Source organism: Mauremys mutica, chromosome 1, assembly GCF_020497125.1.
Source record: "Mauremys mutica isolate MM-2020 ecotype Southern chromosome 1, ASM2049712v1, whole genome shotgun sequence".
In the NCBI taxonomy this organism is placed as follows: domain Eukaryota; kingdom Metazoa; phylum Chordata; order Testudines; family Geoemydidae; genus Mauremys; species Mauremys mutica.
This window is the reverse complement of record NC_059072.1, coordinates 249,910,205-249,927,406: the sequence shown is the minus strand read 5'-3', so window position 1 is coordinate 249,927,406 and position 17,202 is coordinate 249,910,205. Positions and strand designations below refer to the sequence as shown.

Here is a 17,202-nt window from a genome sequence, read left to right as displayed (position 1 = left end):
GAGTTGGGTGGGGGTGGCAGGGAGCGTTGGTGTGGGGTGGGGGAGGGCGTACGGGGAGCAGAGGGTGTTGGGGATGAGATGTAAGTACAGGGGGTGGGGGGGAGAGCAGGTTGACTGGGGCGGGGCTGCCCTCACTCAGGCCACGCCCCCATGGAAGTCAATGGGGCGGCGCGTTTTTCTCCCCCGGCCTCACGCCCCGCCCTTCCCCTGTCCATCACCGGGCTCCGGGCCGGCGCCTCCCATGTGACCGGAAGGACCGGGGGAGCCGCCCCCGGAGGAGGCTGGGAGCCGGGGCGGGCCGCAGGCGGAGACCCGCCGGCAGCAGCGCGGCGCCGGTAGCGAAGCCGCCCCGGAGCGGAGCCAGGGGTCCCGGCGCCGACAGCCCGGGTAAGCGCCGCCCCCCCGGCAGGGCCGCGTTCAACGCCCCGGGGCGGAGCTGAGCCGCCAACCGCCGCCGCCCGGCCTGAGCGCGGGGCCCGAGCGGGGAAGGGGCCCGGCCGGGCCCGGGCGTGGGCTGCGCTCCCGGCGCTGCGGGGACACTTACTGGAGCCATTTTGTCCGGGCGGAGCCGTTGGCGAGCTGGCGCCCGAGCCGGCGGGTGTAACTGGTGCCCGGGCGCCGCGGGGAGCGGCTCTGCCCTGGGCTGGGCGGGTTTGCGCGGCCGCCCCGGCAGGGTGGGCTGGGCGCTACGTGGTCATGGCCGGAGAGCCGAGGTGGCTGCAGCGAGACCTGCTGCAGGCCAACATCTGCTGGTGAGAGCGAGCGGAGCCTTTGAGGCACCCGGCATCTTCCCTGGGTCTGGGGCAGGTGCTCCCAGCGCCACAGCTGTGTAGCCCCTATTGCAGGGGGGTCTCAAACTGGGGGTCGGGACCCCTCGGGGGGGGGGTCACGAGCTGTCAGCCTCCACCCCAAGCCCCACTTTGCCTCCAGCGTTTATAATGCTGTTAGACATTAAAAACACTTTTGTATATATTTAAGGGGGGTTGTTCTCAGAGGCTTGCTATGCGAAAGGGGTCATCAGTACAAAAGTTTGAGAACCATTGCCCTATTGTAAGGGACCACTCAAGGCATAGTGACCCCTTAACATCTCTGCAGTCATAGGAGAAAAAGGGGGCGTTAGCGGGTTGTAGATTGTTGTAATAAGCCATAAATCCTGTGTGTCAATTCAGTCCATGATTTTTAGTGTCTAGCAGAATTATGATTTTAAACTCTCAGACTCATCTGTTGAAAGGGTTCTGCAGGTTTCCTTTGAGGATAAGGACTGCTAGGTCAGTTATAGAGTGATCGCCTTGTGAAAAGTGTTCACTCAGGGAATAGGGTGTTTTTGTTTTATCACCATACCTGCCTTGTGTGCGTAATATCTTAGGACAGACATGGCTGCAACTACACTGCATGCTATATTGTACTGACTAATCAATGTGGCAAAGCCTTAAGAGGCTATCCAATGATATCTCCAGAATGTTCTTAATTTATATTTAAAAGTCAGAATATTGTATTTTTTTATGTATGTTGAATGTCCAGGTAATGGAAAGAATACTAATTACAATGGTTGCTACTATGTATCTTATTTAGGGAGCATGCTATTGATGTTCAGTATTGAACAACTTCCCTTGGTATTTCTGTGAGAGATGTAATCTGGCACTTACAAGGAACAGCATGTTCCAGGGTACATATTCCAGTACTATGTGCTTACCACACAACATGCTGCAAAACATTTAATCAGCTATACATTTAAAAGATGTAGCATACAGATTGTACTTAAGCTGAAAAAACTTTCTCTACAACCTTACTCCTGTATAGCCCAGTCACTTATTTTCTCTAGGCACTAGATCTATATTGTCAGAGAGCATTTGCCCCTGGACTTGCATGATTTGATTGTAGCATCTTAGGCTACAGGAAGATTGTAGTTCTCTTGGTTACTTGTATATCTGTTTTTTATCCCCTTCATTCTGAAGTTTTAAAAAACAATTGTCTTGGTCAGGACCAGAATTATATAGCTCTCCCACTGGCAATCCGCATTTTTACCCTGGTCTACAGGAACTTTGAGTGACTGTTGACAGCTTCAGGTAAGAAGGCCAGTCTAAAGTCTCAAGGGGCTGGCTTTTCATTCTAGGCTACAGGCTATTCTTCAGATTTTTGTTTTGGCAGCCAACCTGGATGCAATTCTTTTACTGTATACATTGTGCTCCTGTGATAATATGGTGGGACAATGTGATTACATTGCCCTAGCGATTCACATTGTAATTTTTTACCCTGGGCTATTTCATTCTGAGGGTCTATTTTCATTGCTTAAAGTAAGGGCTGGTCTACACTGGCAAAGCTAAGGCATTGCTGCAGCAGCGCTTTAATGTGCCTTGTGTGATCGCTTTAAAGACAAGACAAAACACTGCATCAAGGGGCGTAACTCTCAGCGCTGGGGCACTGTTTACACTGGTGCTTTACAGCGCTGCAGCTTGATGCACTCAGGGGTGTTTTTTCACACCCCTGAATGAGAGAGTTGCAGCACTGTTAACTGCCAGTGTAGACAAGCCCAAAGAAACATAATTTAAGCCCTATGTGAAGAGGCAATTCTAAAATAGCACAGATAAAACTTTTCAGTTATAGGATTTTCCAGGAATTGCCAATTAAATCCCAGTGTGTAAGATCATGGTCATGTTCAGTTAACTTTTCAGCCTCTATAGAGGAAAATTTGGCCAGGTTTATCTCATGGTGAGATTCTTAACCAATATAGTTGCTATTTTGAAATAGGTGTTCCTCTTTCATTCAAGTACACATTTATTTTGATCAATTTTAAATGATCTAGAACAGGGGTCTCAAACTCAAATGACCCCGAGGGCCGCATGAGGACTAGTGCATTGGCCCGAGGGCCGCATCACTGACACGCCCCCTTGCTGCCCCTGGCCCCACCCCCAATCCACCCCTTCCATGAGGCCCCGCCCCTGCCCTGTCTCTTCTCCACCTCCTCCCCTAAGTGCGCGGCTCCCCGCTCCTCCCCCCTCCCTCCTGGAAAGTGCTAAGCGCCACCAACAGCTGTTTGGCGGCTTGGCGGCAGGAAGCGCCTGGAGGTAGGCAGAAAAAAAAGAAGAGTAATATAGTAGTATAGTATTAAAATATAGTATGCTATTAAAAGTCAATTTATTAACTTTTTTATTAACTTCTTTAACTGTAATGTGAAACGTCAGTGCTAATTTTGACGTTTTGTCAAATTTTGTACTAATTTTGGTTATGTCATTGTGACAGTGTTGGTTGACACTTTAATGTAGAATCTACAGTTTTAATAAATATATACACTCAGTAATGCACCTCACTCAAAGGACAAAACACGCACTTAGATTTACTGCCTAAGGCTCTGGGAGGGAGTTTGGGTGGGGGTGGGGGAGGGGGTCTGGAGTGCAGGCTCTGTGCTCGGTGCAGGCTCCAGGCTGCGGCAGGGGGTGGGGGTGCAGGCTTTGGGACGGAGTTTGGGGATAGGAGGGGGTGCAGGGGTGAGGGCTGTGGGGCTGAGGGTGAGGGGTTTGAGGCATTGGAGAGGCTCGGGGCATTGGAGAGTCTCAGGACTAGGGCAGAAGGGCAGGGGAAGGGCAGCCTGCCCTGGCCCTAGTGCAGGGGGGCGCTAGGACCCTGCGGCAGCAGGTGATGCCGGAAAGCCGGCATAGCGGAGGAGTGGAGTCAGCCTGAGCTCCCGGGCAGGCTCCCGGGCGGTGAGGGGGCAGCAAGTGGGGGCCGGGAGACACTGGGGGGAGGCGCGTGGGGGCAGCAGGTGGGGCCAGGGGAGAGACCCGGCCCCAAACATTGGGGAGCAACGTGCGGGGAGCTTAGGCACAGAAAATAACTCGGGGAGGGGGGCGGGGTGAGGGGAGTTTGGCGGCGACAGGCAGTAAGTGGGGGACAGGGCGGGCTCTAGGCACCAGCGGGCCAAGCACCCGCTTGGGGCGGCATCCTGGGGAGGGCGGCAGATGGCCCCGGTGGACCTCCCTCAGGCATGCCTGCGGGAGGTCCACCGGAGCCGCCGACCCGCAACCGCCAGAGCGCCGCCCCCCGCCCCACCAAATCCTAGCCGCGGCTGGGAGTTAAAAGGCTCTGGGCTCCCTGCCCCGGCGGGCAGCTCGGAGCCCCCTCTGATTCCCGGCCGCGGCTGGGATTTAAAAGGCTCTGGGCTCCCTGCCGCGGCGGGCAGCTCGGAGCCCCCTCTGATTCCCGGCCGCGGCTGGGATTTAAAAGGCTCTGGGCTCCCTGCCGCGGCGGGCAGCTCGGAGCCTTCTGATTCCCAGCCGCGGCTGGGAGTTAAAAGGCTCTGGGCTCCCTGCCGCGGCGGGGAGCCCGGAGCCCCCTCTGACTCCCAGCCGCGGCTGGGAGTTAAAAGGCTCTGGGCTCCCCGCCGCGGCGGGCAGCACGGAGCCCCCTCTGATTCCCAGCCGCAGCTGGGAGTTAAAAGGCTCTGGGCTCCCCGCCGCGGCGGGCAGCGCGGAGCCTTCTGATTCCCAGCCGCGGCGGGGAGTTAAAAGGCTCTGGGCTCCCCGCCGCGGCGGGCAGCTCGGAGCCTTCTGATTCCCAGCCGCGGCTGGGAGTTAAAAGGCTCTGGGCTCCCCACCGCGGCTGGGAGCCCGGAGCCCCCTCTGATTCCCAGCCGCGGCTGGGAGTTAAAAGGCTCTGGGCTCCCCGCCGCGGCGGGCTGCTCGGAGCCTTCTGATTCCCAGCCGCGGCTGGGAGTTAAAAGGCTCTGGGCTCCCCACCGCGGCTGGGAGCCCGGAGCCCCCTGTGATTCCCAGCCACGGCTGGGAGTTAAAAGGCTCTGGGCTCCCCGCCGCGGCGGGCAGCTCGGAGCCTTCTGATTCCCAGCCGCGGCTGGGAGTTAAAAGGCTCTGGGCTCCCCGCCGCCGCGGGCAGCTCGGAGCCTTCTGATTCCCAGCCGCGGCTGGGAGTTAAAAGGCTCTGGGCTCCCTGCCGCGGCGGGCAGCTCGGAGCCTTCTGATTCCCAGCCGCGGCTGGGAGTTAAAAGGCTCTGGGCTCCCTGCGGCGGCGGGCAGCTCGGAGCCCCCTCTGATTCCCAGCCGCGGCTGGGAGTTAAAAGGCTCTGGGCTCCCCGCCGCGGCGGGCAGCTCGGAGCCTTCTGATTCCCAGCCGCGGCTGGGAGTTAAAAGGCTCTGGGCTCCCCGCCGCGGCGGGCAGCTCGGAGCCTTCTGTTTCCCAGCCGCGGCGGGGAGTTAAAAGGCTCTGGGCTCCCCACCGCGGCTGGGAGCCCGGAGCCCCCTCTGATTCCCAGCCGCGGCTGGGAGTTAAAAGGCTCTGGGCTCCCCGCCGCGGCGGGCAGCTCGGAGCCTTCTGATTCCCAGCCGCGGCTGGGAGTTAAAAGGCTCTGGGCTCCCCACCGCGGCTGGGCGCCCGGAGCCCCCTGTGATTCCCAGCCGCGGCTGGGAGTTAAAAGGCTCTGGGCTCCCCGCCGCGGCGGGCAGCTCGGAGCCTTCTGATTCCCAGCCGCGGCTGGGAGTTAAAAGGCTCTGGGCTCCCCGCCGCGGCGGGCAGCTCGGAGCCTTCTGATTCCCAGCCGCGGCTGGGAGTTAAAAGGCTCTGGGCTCCCCACTCTAGAGCTGGCCCTGGTGGGGGAGCTCCGCGGGCCGCAGGGAAGAGCTCCGCGGGCCGCATGCGGCCCACGGGCCGCATGTTTGAGACCCCTGATCTAGAAAGTATTGATTGTGAAGGCAGAGCAGCAAACAGCATAGTCAAAAACAGCTTGGTAATGCTTCTACTTAACAACATTCTGTGTTTGACTGTCACTGTTAGCTGACAAGCCCACTGAGTTTTGAATCAGTTTGTCCTTTTTAAATGAGACTTATATGGGTCTAGGTCTCAGGGTACATCTGCAAAGCAATTAAACATCTGTGGCCATGATCAGCTGGCATGGGTTTGCAGGGTTTGGGCTGTGGAGCTGTAAATTGATAGTGGGGAGGGTTCCCAGCTCCTACAGCCTGAGTGCCAGCCTGAACCCTAAGGTCTCCACAGCAAGTTTTAGCCCTACAGTCTCCCCTCCCCAAGCCTGAGTTGGCCATGGGGACAGGGTGTATTGTTGCAGTGTAGACAGACCCCTAGGCCCAGATTTTAAAACGTGAGTACCTTTAATTATGCCCCTAAAGCTATTTTTAAGCATCTGCATAGAAGTGACCTGATTTTTCAAAGGTTCTTAGTACTTGCAACTCACTGAAGTTGCTGCTGTTTATCTCCTCTTAATCAGGCCACTTCTATACAGATGATTAAAAATGGATTTTTGAGTTTAATGATCCAGGTTTGAAAACATTGGTCCAAAATAGTTTCTGGTGGTATCTTTCTGAGAAGGCTTACATTTTTCTGTGATCTAGATGTTCGAAAGTAGACTGTTTTGGGAATATTTATGGAAACGTTCATATTTAATGCTTTGATATTTATTCACTTAATGGTGAATAGTTGTGTTTTGGTGGTACTGGTTGTCTTGTACTTGTGTAGGCAGATGTTTAGGACACATGCATTTTATTTCACTTTTTTTTGTTTACCTGTAAGTATTTGTGGACTAATAATAATTACTTGTGACTTCCCCCACAGGCCTCTAACTCTAAAATATTTCAGATGATGTTCAGAGTAGCATCAGTCTGTACACTGACTAAAGACCAGTCAGAATTTTCAGGTTTTAGGGACATATTAGAGGGAAATTGCTCAATTTAGGGTTTGTCTCCATTACCCGCTGGATCGATGGTCAGTGATCGATCCAGTGGGGGTCAATTTATCGCGTCTAGTCTAGACATGATAAACCATAAATAAATAAAAATAAATAAAATAAATCGACTGCCAAGTGTGCTCCCCTCGACTCCAGTACTCCACCAGGGCGAGAGGCACAGGTGGAGTCGACGGGCGAGCGTTAGCCATCGACTTACCGCCATGAAGACACCATGGTAAGTAGATTTAAGTACATCAACTTCAGCTACGTTATTCACGTAGCTGAAGTTGCGTAGCTTAGATCGATCTCCTTTTCCCCCCCCCTCCCCCGGTGTAGATTAGGCCTAAGTTTGTCACCCACTCTACTTCCTCACCAACTCTGTCAGGGAGGGTTGTGAGAGAGCTGCTTTCTGGTGGTTCACACTTCTTAAGGACAGGGGCCTCTTTGAGTAGGAAAAGCTAGTCAGTACTCAGATTTCATCGATGACACATGCTTGTTTGCCTAATATTTGGTATGTTAAATGGGAAATTAACTTTAGTATTCCAAATTTAATTTGGATATAATGAAACTATAATTGATACCAGTGTAGATCAGGTGTCAAACACACACACTGTGAGTTGGATCCATCCCCTTGTAATAGTTATCCATATGTAGGATCCTGTGTAAATCATGATTTCATGGAAATCATGAAAATACCTCCAGATCATGATCTTTCCATTTTTTTATAAAAAGGAAAATGTCTACAATGAAGTCTTAAGTAATTTTGTGCTGATCTTAAAGTGCTGTGTGAAAATATCAACTGACAACATTTAGTTGTAAAATTAATTCCATGCAAACTTTGTGAATTCAGTACTTTGCAATTTACACTATAGTGAATTTTCTAAAAACCTGAAATAAAAACCTCTGATTGCACAAGGCCTGATCCATGAGATTCACATTTTGCAGAATATATCTGTCATATAGGGAAAAGTGCTCATAGATAATGGATACAAAGAGAACCTTCTAAGTGAATCAGTGTAGTAGTGTGATAAATAGCTCTGAGAATAGGGAACAGTACCCATTAATTTTTGTGGTGTTGACTTTTAAACCTCATGAGAACACCTTGTGGGCCACATTTTCAAATAAATTGGGTGTGCAGTTATGTGGGTAAATCTAGTAATTGCAAATCTAGTAATATGCAGCTAGTCAAATAGTGCAGAAATAGTAGTGTTCTTAATTTTTCCTCATAGAATGAAACTGACAATTTCCAGTTACAACTTAGTTACTATGTGAGGGTACCATATGGCTCTTTATTTTTGTGCAAAGCTCCCATTATCTGGGAGATTTGCTATGGATTCTGTGTAGTGTATTACTCTAGCTTTAACTTGAGCCCTCAGGTGACAATTAAAAATATAATTCGGCCTTCTCAAAATGAGTTTTGAAAGATGTGATGTAGACTAAAAGTACCAAACTGTTTCAGTATATTGGAATATGTAAATTGCAGTTTTGGTTATTGTGAACTGCTGTTTTGCAGCACCAACATTTAAGTTATTTAATCTTTTCTTTCTTCTGCTTTGAAATGGATTCTCTGAGACCAAATAAACTAGATCTAGACTTTTTATCTTGCAAATCACCTTTTTTAAATTCAGAAAAAGCAATAATTGTCTGCAGCATTTTGTGCCCCCAAGTTTCTTGTCTAGATTTTTTTGATTTTTAGCATGCTGTGAAAAATTACTTCTACAGTGCCCCAAATATGCTAGTGTCTTTACATGTAGACACAGAATAAGGTGCTTACTTGCTGTTGTATTACACTAGTGACTACTTGGGAGCTCCATTGGTTGAAGGGTAAAACTAGAAAGGAACAATATAGCAATTGGAAGAGGCCTGTTTGTTTATGCATGCAAAGCAACCAGCTATATTCTCAAATAAGCTATGCTTTTAATTAACCAAAATGCTTCCATTTTCTCTGCACCCTTTACACATACTTCTTCAATTTATTCAGTCCCCTAAAGGTTTTCCTTTCTTCCTTTGTAAGGTGACTTCTTTTGAATCAGGAGTCTGTTTTGAATATACACACCACAATCTATATTGCTTGAGGGTTATATGTTGTATACTCTTTGTGCACTGCCTTTTAACAGTAGAAGATGTCATGTGCATATTGAGGGTGGAATATGTCAATGATTAGAAGCATAAGATTTCTGAATGGCTTTATAAAGGCATTCTAGATTGTCATTAACTTAAATTTGGTCAAAGAGGGCATGAAGTGCTATGTGAGATGTTAACTTATCAACCAAAAGGCTATCCTTCGCTAGAAGTTTATTGATGGTAGCCAAGCCTTTTACATGTTAAAGACAGGGTAATGATTTCAGAATTGACTAAGGCCGTTGAAAGTCAGTGGGACTTAAATGCTCTTATTATTTGTATTGTAATAGCACCTAGGAGCCCCAGTCATTGTCAGGGCCCTATTGAGTTGGATGCTCTTGACAATTTTTGTCCAGTTTCTAACAAATTGCTTTGGGGTTTGGTGTTAGTGGTTTGCATTTGTTTACAATGAAGTACTGCGGTTTGTTTTTTATGTCTTTCATACTCACAACTGGGCTAACTTAGCCGGCTGTATTGTACTCAAACTAATGGTTGCTACTTGATTCAAGTATATATTTCTGAAAGCACTGATAATCTGATGTTCTGTGTTGATTAGATGATAACTTTTTTGTGTGATGATGTTTGGCCTTACTTTTGTGCGGATGTGAATAAAATGCTGTTTCTTTCTCCCTTCCAAAGCAGATCATCCAGAAGACACCATGAGTTTGAAGGCCTTCAAGCTCGTTCCTGCTGTTGAGCGGGAGATGCTAATGGGAGACAAAACTCGAATCAATGTTGAATGCATTGAGTGTTGTGGGAAAAACCTCTATATTGGAACCAATGACTGCTTTGTCTATCACTTCCTACTGGAAGAGAAGATATCAGCTGGAAAAATAACTTTTGCTGCCACCAAACAACTGCATAAATACTTGGGCTTCAAGAAAGCAGTCAGTGAGCTGAAAGCAGCTTCAGCACTCAACAGGCTACTGGTGCTTTGTGACAACACAATAACATTAGTTAACATGATGAACCTGGAACCTATCCCCACTGGAGCTAGAATAAAGGGAGCTGTGACATTCACATTAAATGAAAACCCTATGAGTGGGGACCCTTTTTGTATAGAAGTTTGCATTATCTCAGTGAAACGGCGGACCATCCAGATGTTCATGGTGTATGAGGATAGAGTCCAGATAGTGAAGGAAGTTTCCACTCCGGAGCAACCCTGTGCCGTGGCTGTAGACGGTCATTACTTGTGCCTTGCTCTCACTACACAATATATCATACTGAATTATAATACTGGCATCTCCCAGGATCTGTTCCCGTATTGCAGTGATGAGAAACGACCAATTGTGAAAAGGATAGGCAGACAGGAGTTTCTACTGGCTGGACCTGGAGGGTTAGGTGAGACTAAAAATGTTTTAACTTCCAATTTAGTTTCCCTCCATTTCACGATCAGCTTCCTGGATTGAGGTAACTTTAGTAATTGATGCCATAATGTAGAATAAATGCTGCATTTCCTTACAGGATGTACTTGCAATATTTTAAAATTGAAGGCTAAGTAATTCAGTAAGTAAAACTAGTTCTGGGTAACACTTTAAAAATGGTAAACTTGAATTGATGTAGATAAATTTGATTCTGGGGTGTCTATAGTGAAATAGAAAAATTCAGGTGGAATAAATTCTACTGTCTCATCACCCAGGGCAAAACAAAAGTATGAACCAAATGAAATTTTAAAAGCTGCTGGCATCAGATTCTGGCTATAGAGACTGATTGAAACTGGGACTCAGGCAACCCAAATTTTCTTGTGCCAGACTTGCTGCATGACTGGGGACAATCTATTTAAAATCAGTGCCTCTGCTTCTTCATCACTGAAAGACAGTTATACTCCCCCATCTTCATAAAGCCGTGTGCAAGCTACTAATACATCCACTTCACTATAATACAAACGTTAAGTGTTGTTTGAGGATACTCAGAACTGGCATTCTGCCTTGGTTCCTTATAAATGTTGCAATATAGCAGCAGAAATTACTTTTTTGGTTGCCTTACTCACTTGCCTAAATTTTCCCGATAGTGCTGTTCAATTAGTGGACTAATGGACTTCAGGAATAATAATAATAATTACATTAGAGAAATTTAAAAGTGACACCTTGGGGGAATTCTGCCATTAACTATGAAAACAAAACTAGATTGCATGCAGAACATCAAAGTCCCCTCTTCCTGGGAGGTCTGATTTCTGTCCCACTTCCTCTGTAGCTTGCATAAATAGCTGTCTTAGAGCGTGCTCTGAACTTGAACTTCTCCGATCACAGGAGCTGAAAGTCCCTCAGAGGGAATGCTCTACCACCAGCCCTTCTCTCTGATTGAAGGGGAGCCACCTGAGTGCCTCTCCAATTATAAGTGTAGCATGTAGCAATATGACATAAGGAGATAGTCAGTCTGTCTCAAGTATCAAGTTCCCAACTCAGGGCTGTATGCAGCTTTTACAAAATACATGAAGGGATCCAGTTGTTATGGGCATTTACAAGACCACTGTTACTAATCAGGTTTGTTTCAATTATATTGAATTTACTGGATTTGTTGGTCATGTGTCTGAAGTGTTAAGTACAGTCCATTACAAACCTTGCCAGTCTAGATTCCAAATACAAGCCACTTTTCTTTGACCTTCCCGTCTCTTACATAAACACATAGCAACAAGTACACTTGTTTTGGGAGGGTGTGTTTTAATATAAGACACTCCGGTTCATCTGCTTCTTCCTCTGAAGAGAGGATGAGAGAACAAACATTTGACATGCATTAAGCAACAAGACTAGGTACTACTGGAAGACACTCAGATACAACGGTGATGAGCATGGTATAAAAACCTATGTAGACCAGAACAGGCCAGACCACCATTTGCCCTGAAAGGAGTGAAGTGATGCATCAGTATATCAATTGAGTTATCAGACATTGAGAATCAACGGTCATATCCTGCTGTTGTCACTTGCAGGATGAACCTTTTTACCCATGTTGGACAACTATGCTTAATATCTAGATTATCTTTGCATGAGTAACCTCAAATAGTATGGCAAAAAGTTATTGTGATTTATCACTCTAGCTCAGGAGTGGGCAAACTTTTTGGCCCGAGGGCAACATCTGGGTGGGGAAATTGTATGCAGGGCTATAAATATAGGCTGGGGAGGGGGTTTGGGGTGCAGGAGGGATTGCAGGGTGTGGTGTGTAGGAAGGGGCTCAGGGGCAAGGGGTGCTGGTACAGGGGGTTGGGGTGCAGGAGGGGTGCAGGCAGGGGGTTGTGGGCTCAGGGCAGGGGCTTGGGGTGCAGGAAGGGGGTTGTGGGCTCAGGGCAGGGGCTTGGGGTGCAGGAAGGGGGTTGTGGGCTCAGGGCAGGGGCTTGGAGTGCAGGAAGGGTGCAGTGGGGGCTCAAGGCAGGAGGTTAGGGGGCTAGGGCAGGAGGGGATGCGGAGTTCAGGAGGGGGCTCAGGGTGGGGGGTTGGGGTGCAGGAGGGATGTGGCAGGGGGTTGAGTGCAGGAGGGATTTGGGGTGTGGGCTCCAGCCCGGCACCGCTTACTTCAAGCAGCTCCAGGGTGGCAGTGGGGCTCAGGCAGGCTCCCTGCCTGCCCTGGCTTTGCGCTACTCCTGAAAATGGCCAGCATGTCCGACAGTGGCTCCTGTGGGGGGGAGGGGTAGGCTGCTCCACTGTGTGCTGCCCTCACCTGTGGGTATCACCCCTGAAGCTCCCATAGGCCGTGGTTCCTCATTCCTGGCCAATGGGAGCTGCAGAGGGTGGTGCAGGCGAGGGCAGCCCCTGGGGCTGCAGGGATGTGGTGCAGGCCACTTCTGGGAGCGGCACGGGGCCAGGGCAGGCAGGGAGCCTGCCTTAGTCCTGCTGTGTCACAGGGCTGGCAATCCCGCGGGTCGAATTGAAAACCTTGATGGGCCGAATTCTGCCTGCAGGCCGTAGTTTGCCCTCCCCTGCTCTAGCTCTAAATGTAGACTGGCACTTATAGATTTGATGTGCTGCAGTGAAAATCAAGATGGCATTCATATATTTTGTTTTATCGAATCAATCTGTTCTTTAACACCCACTTCTGAATGAGTCTCTCTAAAGAATTTCATTCTTACCTTCCCTTTTTTATTTTTCATTTTTTTTATTTACTTCACACCAAAGACTTCCTGTCATCCACTTCAACCACTTCTTCACTGGATCATTCTTTTTAATTTTCTTGCCTTTTCTTCCCTGCCTTCCTCAACTAGCTAAATACTGTTCTCTTTTTAGTTTCTGTTCCTACATGAAAGTTCTAGAGACAATGACAGATTAGGCCCTCTTCCTGTCTCACCTAGCATAATACCTAGGACTCAGGTCTAGACTAGGAAAATATGTTGTGTTTAAAGGCTATTTATTAGTCAGTATCTTTTTGTGTGTTCAGACACATATTAGTGTAAAATTATAATTAGGCAGGCCAAAAAAGATTTCAAAGAGCAACTAGCAAAAAACACAAACAGCATTTTTTTAAAAATATAGTGCAGACCCGTTTACATGCGGATGTCAGGAGTCAAGCCGTCATGACCATGTGTTAACGGACTGCGGGTTAAGAGGGCCATGCTGAAATATCTTAAGATATTTCATACTGTATATACATGTATAATTATCTAGGATTACATATATATTCACAGTGTCCCAAATACTGCGGGCCTATCTGTTAACGGTGCTTTGCAAGAACATAAATTCAAATGTGTAATGTAATAAAAACATTATTACTACACAGGAGTGAAAGTAACTCAGAACACTTATCGGTACGGGGCGGGGGGGCCTCTGGCCCCTGGAAGGGGCGGGTCCGTGGGTGAAGGGGCGGGGCTAGGGGGTCAGCATCCCCCAGCCAGCCCTTCCAGGCTACCTGGTCGTGCTGCCTGGGGTTTCCGTGGTGATTTAAAGGGCTCGGTGCTCTGGATGCTGCTGCTGTGGTAGCGGCATCCGGAGCCCCGGGCCCTTTTAAATTCCCGGCCCCAGGCAGCTGCTCCCTTTTGCGCGCCCCCCCTTGTCGGCAGCCGAGGGGGGGCAAAAGGGGCAGGGACCTTAAAGCGCTGCAGGGTCCTTTGCTGTGGCAGCGCTTTAATGTTGCTGCCCCGCCCCCCAGCGGCGGCTGCCGCGGCAGCGCTTTAATGTCCCTGCCCTTTTTGCCTCCCCCGTTGGCAGCCCTGTTGGTAGGGTCCCTACTGGCAGGGCAGCAATGTTAAGGCGCTGCCGTGGCAGCAATTTAAGGACAGTCCTTTGCTGCAGCAGTGCTTGAGGATCCTTACAGCGCTACCGCAGCAAAGGACTGTCCTTAAACTTTAAAGTTGCTGCCCCTTTTCCGCCCATCCTTCCCCGTCGGCAGTAAAGACGTACAACACATTTCCACTCCGCACCTCCTGTTGATTTCTGTGTCAGTGAGTTAGTGAGCAAATCTGTAGCGCTACATAGCAAGTTCCTGTACTGCGTGTTAATGAGTCTCGTGTGTTAAATAGGTAGCACTGGGAGGCATGGCGCTACTGCGCATTAAGTGGATTCATGCGTAAACGGGTCTGTGCTGTACATCAGAAGTAGGAAACCTGCCATACTGTCAGTGAGGTATCTGGACCATTTTGGTGCTAAAGTGCACTCAAAGAAGACAAGGCGGTTGCGGAAAAGCTAAATGAATTCTTTACATTGATCTTTACTGCAGAGGATGTGAGGAAGATTCCCACACCTAAGCCATTCTTTTTTTAGATGCCAAATCTGAGGAACTGTCCCAGATTGAGATGTCATTAGAGGAGGTTTTGGAACAAATTGATAAATTTAACAATAATAAATCATTAGGACCAGATGGTATCCACCCAAGAATTCTGAAGGAACTCAAATATGAAATTTAGGACTACTGACTGTGATATATAACCTATCACTTAATCAACCATTGTATGACTGGCAGATAGCAGCTAATGTGAGGTCGATTTTTAAAAAAAGGTTCCAGAGGTGATCCTGGCAATTACAGGCTAGTAAGCCTGTCTTCAGTATCTGGCATATTGGTTGAAACTATAGTAAGGAACAGAATTATCAGACAGAGAGATGTTGGGGAAGCATCAACAGGGCTTTTGTAAAAGGAATTAGAATTCTTTGAGTGTGTCAACAAATGTTGACAAGCGTAGTCCAGTGGATATAGTGAACTTGAACTTTCAGAAAGCCTTTGATGGCATGGTCCTTCACCAGAGGCTCTTAAGCAAATCATGAGATAAGAGGGAAGGTCCTCTCATGGTTCAATAACTGGTTATGATAGAAAACAAAGGATAGGAATAAATGGTCAGCTTTCAGAAAGGGGAGAGGTAAATAGTGGGCTCCTGAAATGATCTGTACTGGGCTCTGCAGCTTGCCCGGCCACCCAGAGCATTGCACCGGAGGTGCAGTGAGCTCAGGCTGCAGGGGAGGGGGAACAACAGGGGAGGGGCCAGGGGGCTAGCCTCCTGGGCCAGGCAGGAGGGTCCTGCAGGCCGGATGTGGCCCACGGGCCATAGTTTGCCAGCACTATTCCTGGTATGTTATATGTGGTTTTGCAACCGCTTTGTAACATAGTTAGGTTCTATATATCTTGGCTTTTAAGTGTTACCATTCTTCTAACAATAACCATTTCAAACATGGTTCTAACTAATACTTGAGCCTTATTGTAGACAGGACTAGAGCAAATGTTGATGAGGGTTGTTTTTCTTCACACTGGCTATCATTTCCACGTATACTTGCTGGATAGAGGAGTAGGAAGGTTGTGGTGCATTTCCTCACAGTTGATCACCCTATGTAGTCATCAGTTACCAATACAGTTGTTTTGTGGTAGGCAAAAGTTCTATTACTTTACCTAATAGGGCATATCCCATTTTGACAAACAAAGGCAAAAGCAGACGAGAAGAAAAGTGAGGCTTAGTTTGCCCGACTTGTTTATGTGCATGCTCAGCAGCATGCTTCAAAAGAAAAATGCTGGTGTCTGGATGGCTGAAGATTGATAATTGGAAAAATCTCTTCATTTCCAGTTTTGAAACTAGTGTAGTTCAGTATTGGCTAACATTTGTTACTATCACATAGTTACTCAGTTTCTTGTGTGAAATGAGTTGATTTCATTCTAGTTCCCAGTAGCCACATGTTCACATCACAAAAACTACCAAAACCACTGTTGGCAATAATTGGCAGTGTTATTGACCGTCTCAGATGAGGATGGAGACAGACATACAATCTTGATACTTAGGCCTTTCAGATTCAGGGTTGAGGTAAACAGGCAGAAATTGGCTTGAGAAAGTATTATATTGTTGCTGTCCAGGCTTTACCTGTTCTAGAGGACTTAAATGTCTAGGGTACCTGTAGATTATCATTAAAATCACTAAAACTAAAATGTACCAGTACGATATTCCATTCTGAACTTTGCATATTGAATTATATTATGAAGCCTAATTTAAGTGATTTTTATTATCTCTAGATATTGAGTATTCTGTATTTAAAAAAAACCCAAAAAACCAAAAAAACCGTGGCTTGATTTGCCATAAGGAATTTACTGTACAATTTTTGGAAGTGCTAATGGATTTTTCTCTCAGAACAGAAGTACTGCATAAATCTCTGAGGAAAAAGTGGGGAGGGAGATATAGATCCTTAAAGTCTATAGTATGATTAGTGGCAAATGATCCAAAAGAGAGAGATGAGTCAAAGTTATTGAATGGTTACTTGAAAAAATCCAAAATACATAGCGTCTAGCAGAGAAAATAACCACAAATTAAGTGGAAAAGAGCCTTACTAAAAATTCAGTAAGGCTTTGGAGACTGTATCTTCATTTTTAATGTGTTTTTATTAACTCTTCAGTGTATTTTTTTGCCTTGTGTGGCAATTTGCCTTGCAAGAGCCTCTACCTTTCTTTCTGGACTTTTTTTCAAATTTTTGTAGACACGTGTCTTGTAAGGAGAAAAACCCTCTCTTCTGAAAGAATTGGGGCCCTCACTCTGCTATAGCAATTGGCTCAGGAAATGTGGGTGAATTGAATTAACTTGGATACTGAAATGTCTGCTGGCATTTGAGATGTTAAAGGGAGCAGACAGGCCGAATTCCAAGAGGAAGAGTGCTCAGGCAACCTGTAGGAATATTTCTTTTTTTTTAACTAAGATAGGGACAGGCTCATGGAATGCTGGCTTGAGTTTGGTGGGTTAAAGGGCGTACACCTTGTTTTTAAAAGAAATAGTTCACTAAGTTTCTTGGACTTGAATTATTTACATCTAGGAGGAATAAGCATTGAAATGAAGCTTGCATTACTTTCCTGTACGCAAGAAAATATTTTTTTGTGTACTAATTTGAACATAAATCAACAAATGTCTAATTGCAACAGGATCCTTGGAGATTCAGTGTTTTGTAAAAAGTTTAACAGTAATGCCCTTCCATTGTAAAGTCCTTCATTGCTTACACTTGTAAATTACTCAT

The 17,202-nt window shown here is 47.5% G+C and overlaps 1 protein-coding gene across 2 annotated transcripts in view; it reads left to right on the top strand.

The window, feature by feature from the left end:
* Window positions 1–210: 210 nt before the first annotated feature.
* TGFBRAP1 (transforming growth factor beta receptor associated protein 1) overlaps window positions 211–17,202 on the top strand; it is a 60,779-nt gene continuing 43,787 nt past the window's right edge. The window contains exons 1-2 of one of the 2 annotated variants that reach the window (XM_045006548.1): window positions 211–387; window positions 9,446–10,147. In XM_045006548.1, the coding sequence (XP_044862483.1) occupies window positions 9,466–10,147 (682 nt within the window). In that variant the 5' untranslated portion in view covers window positions 211–387; window positions 9,446–9,465. The remainder of the gene's footprint in view (window positions 388–9,445; window positions 10,148–17,202) is intronic. The other variant, XM_045006538.1, reaches the window with a different exon arrangement.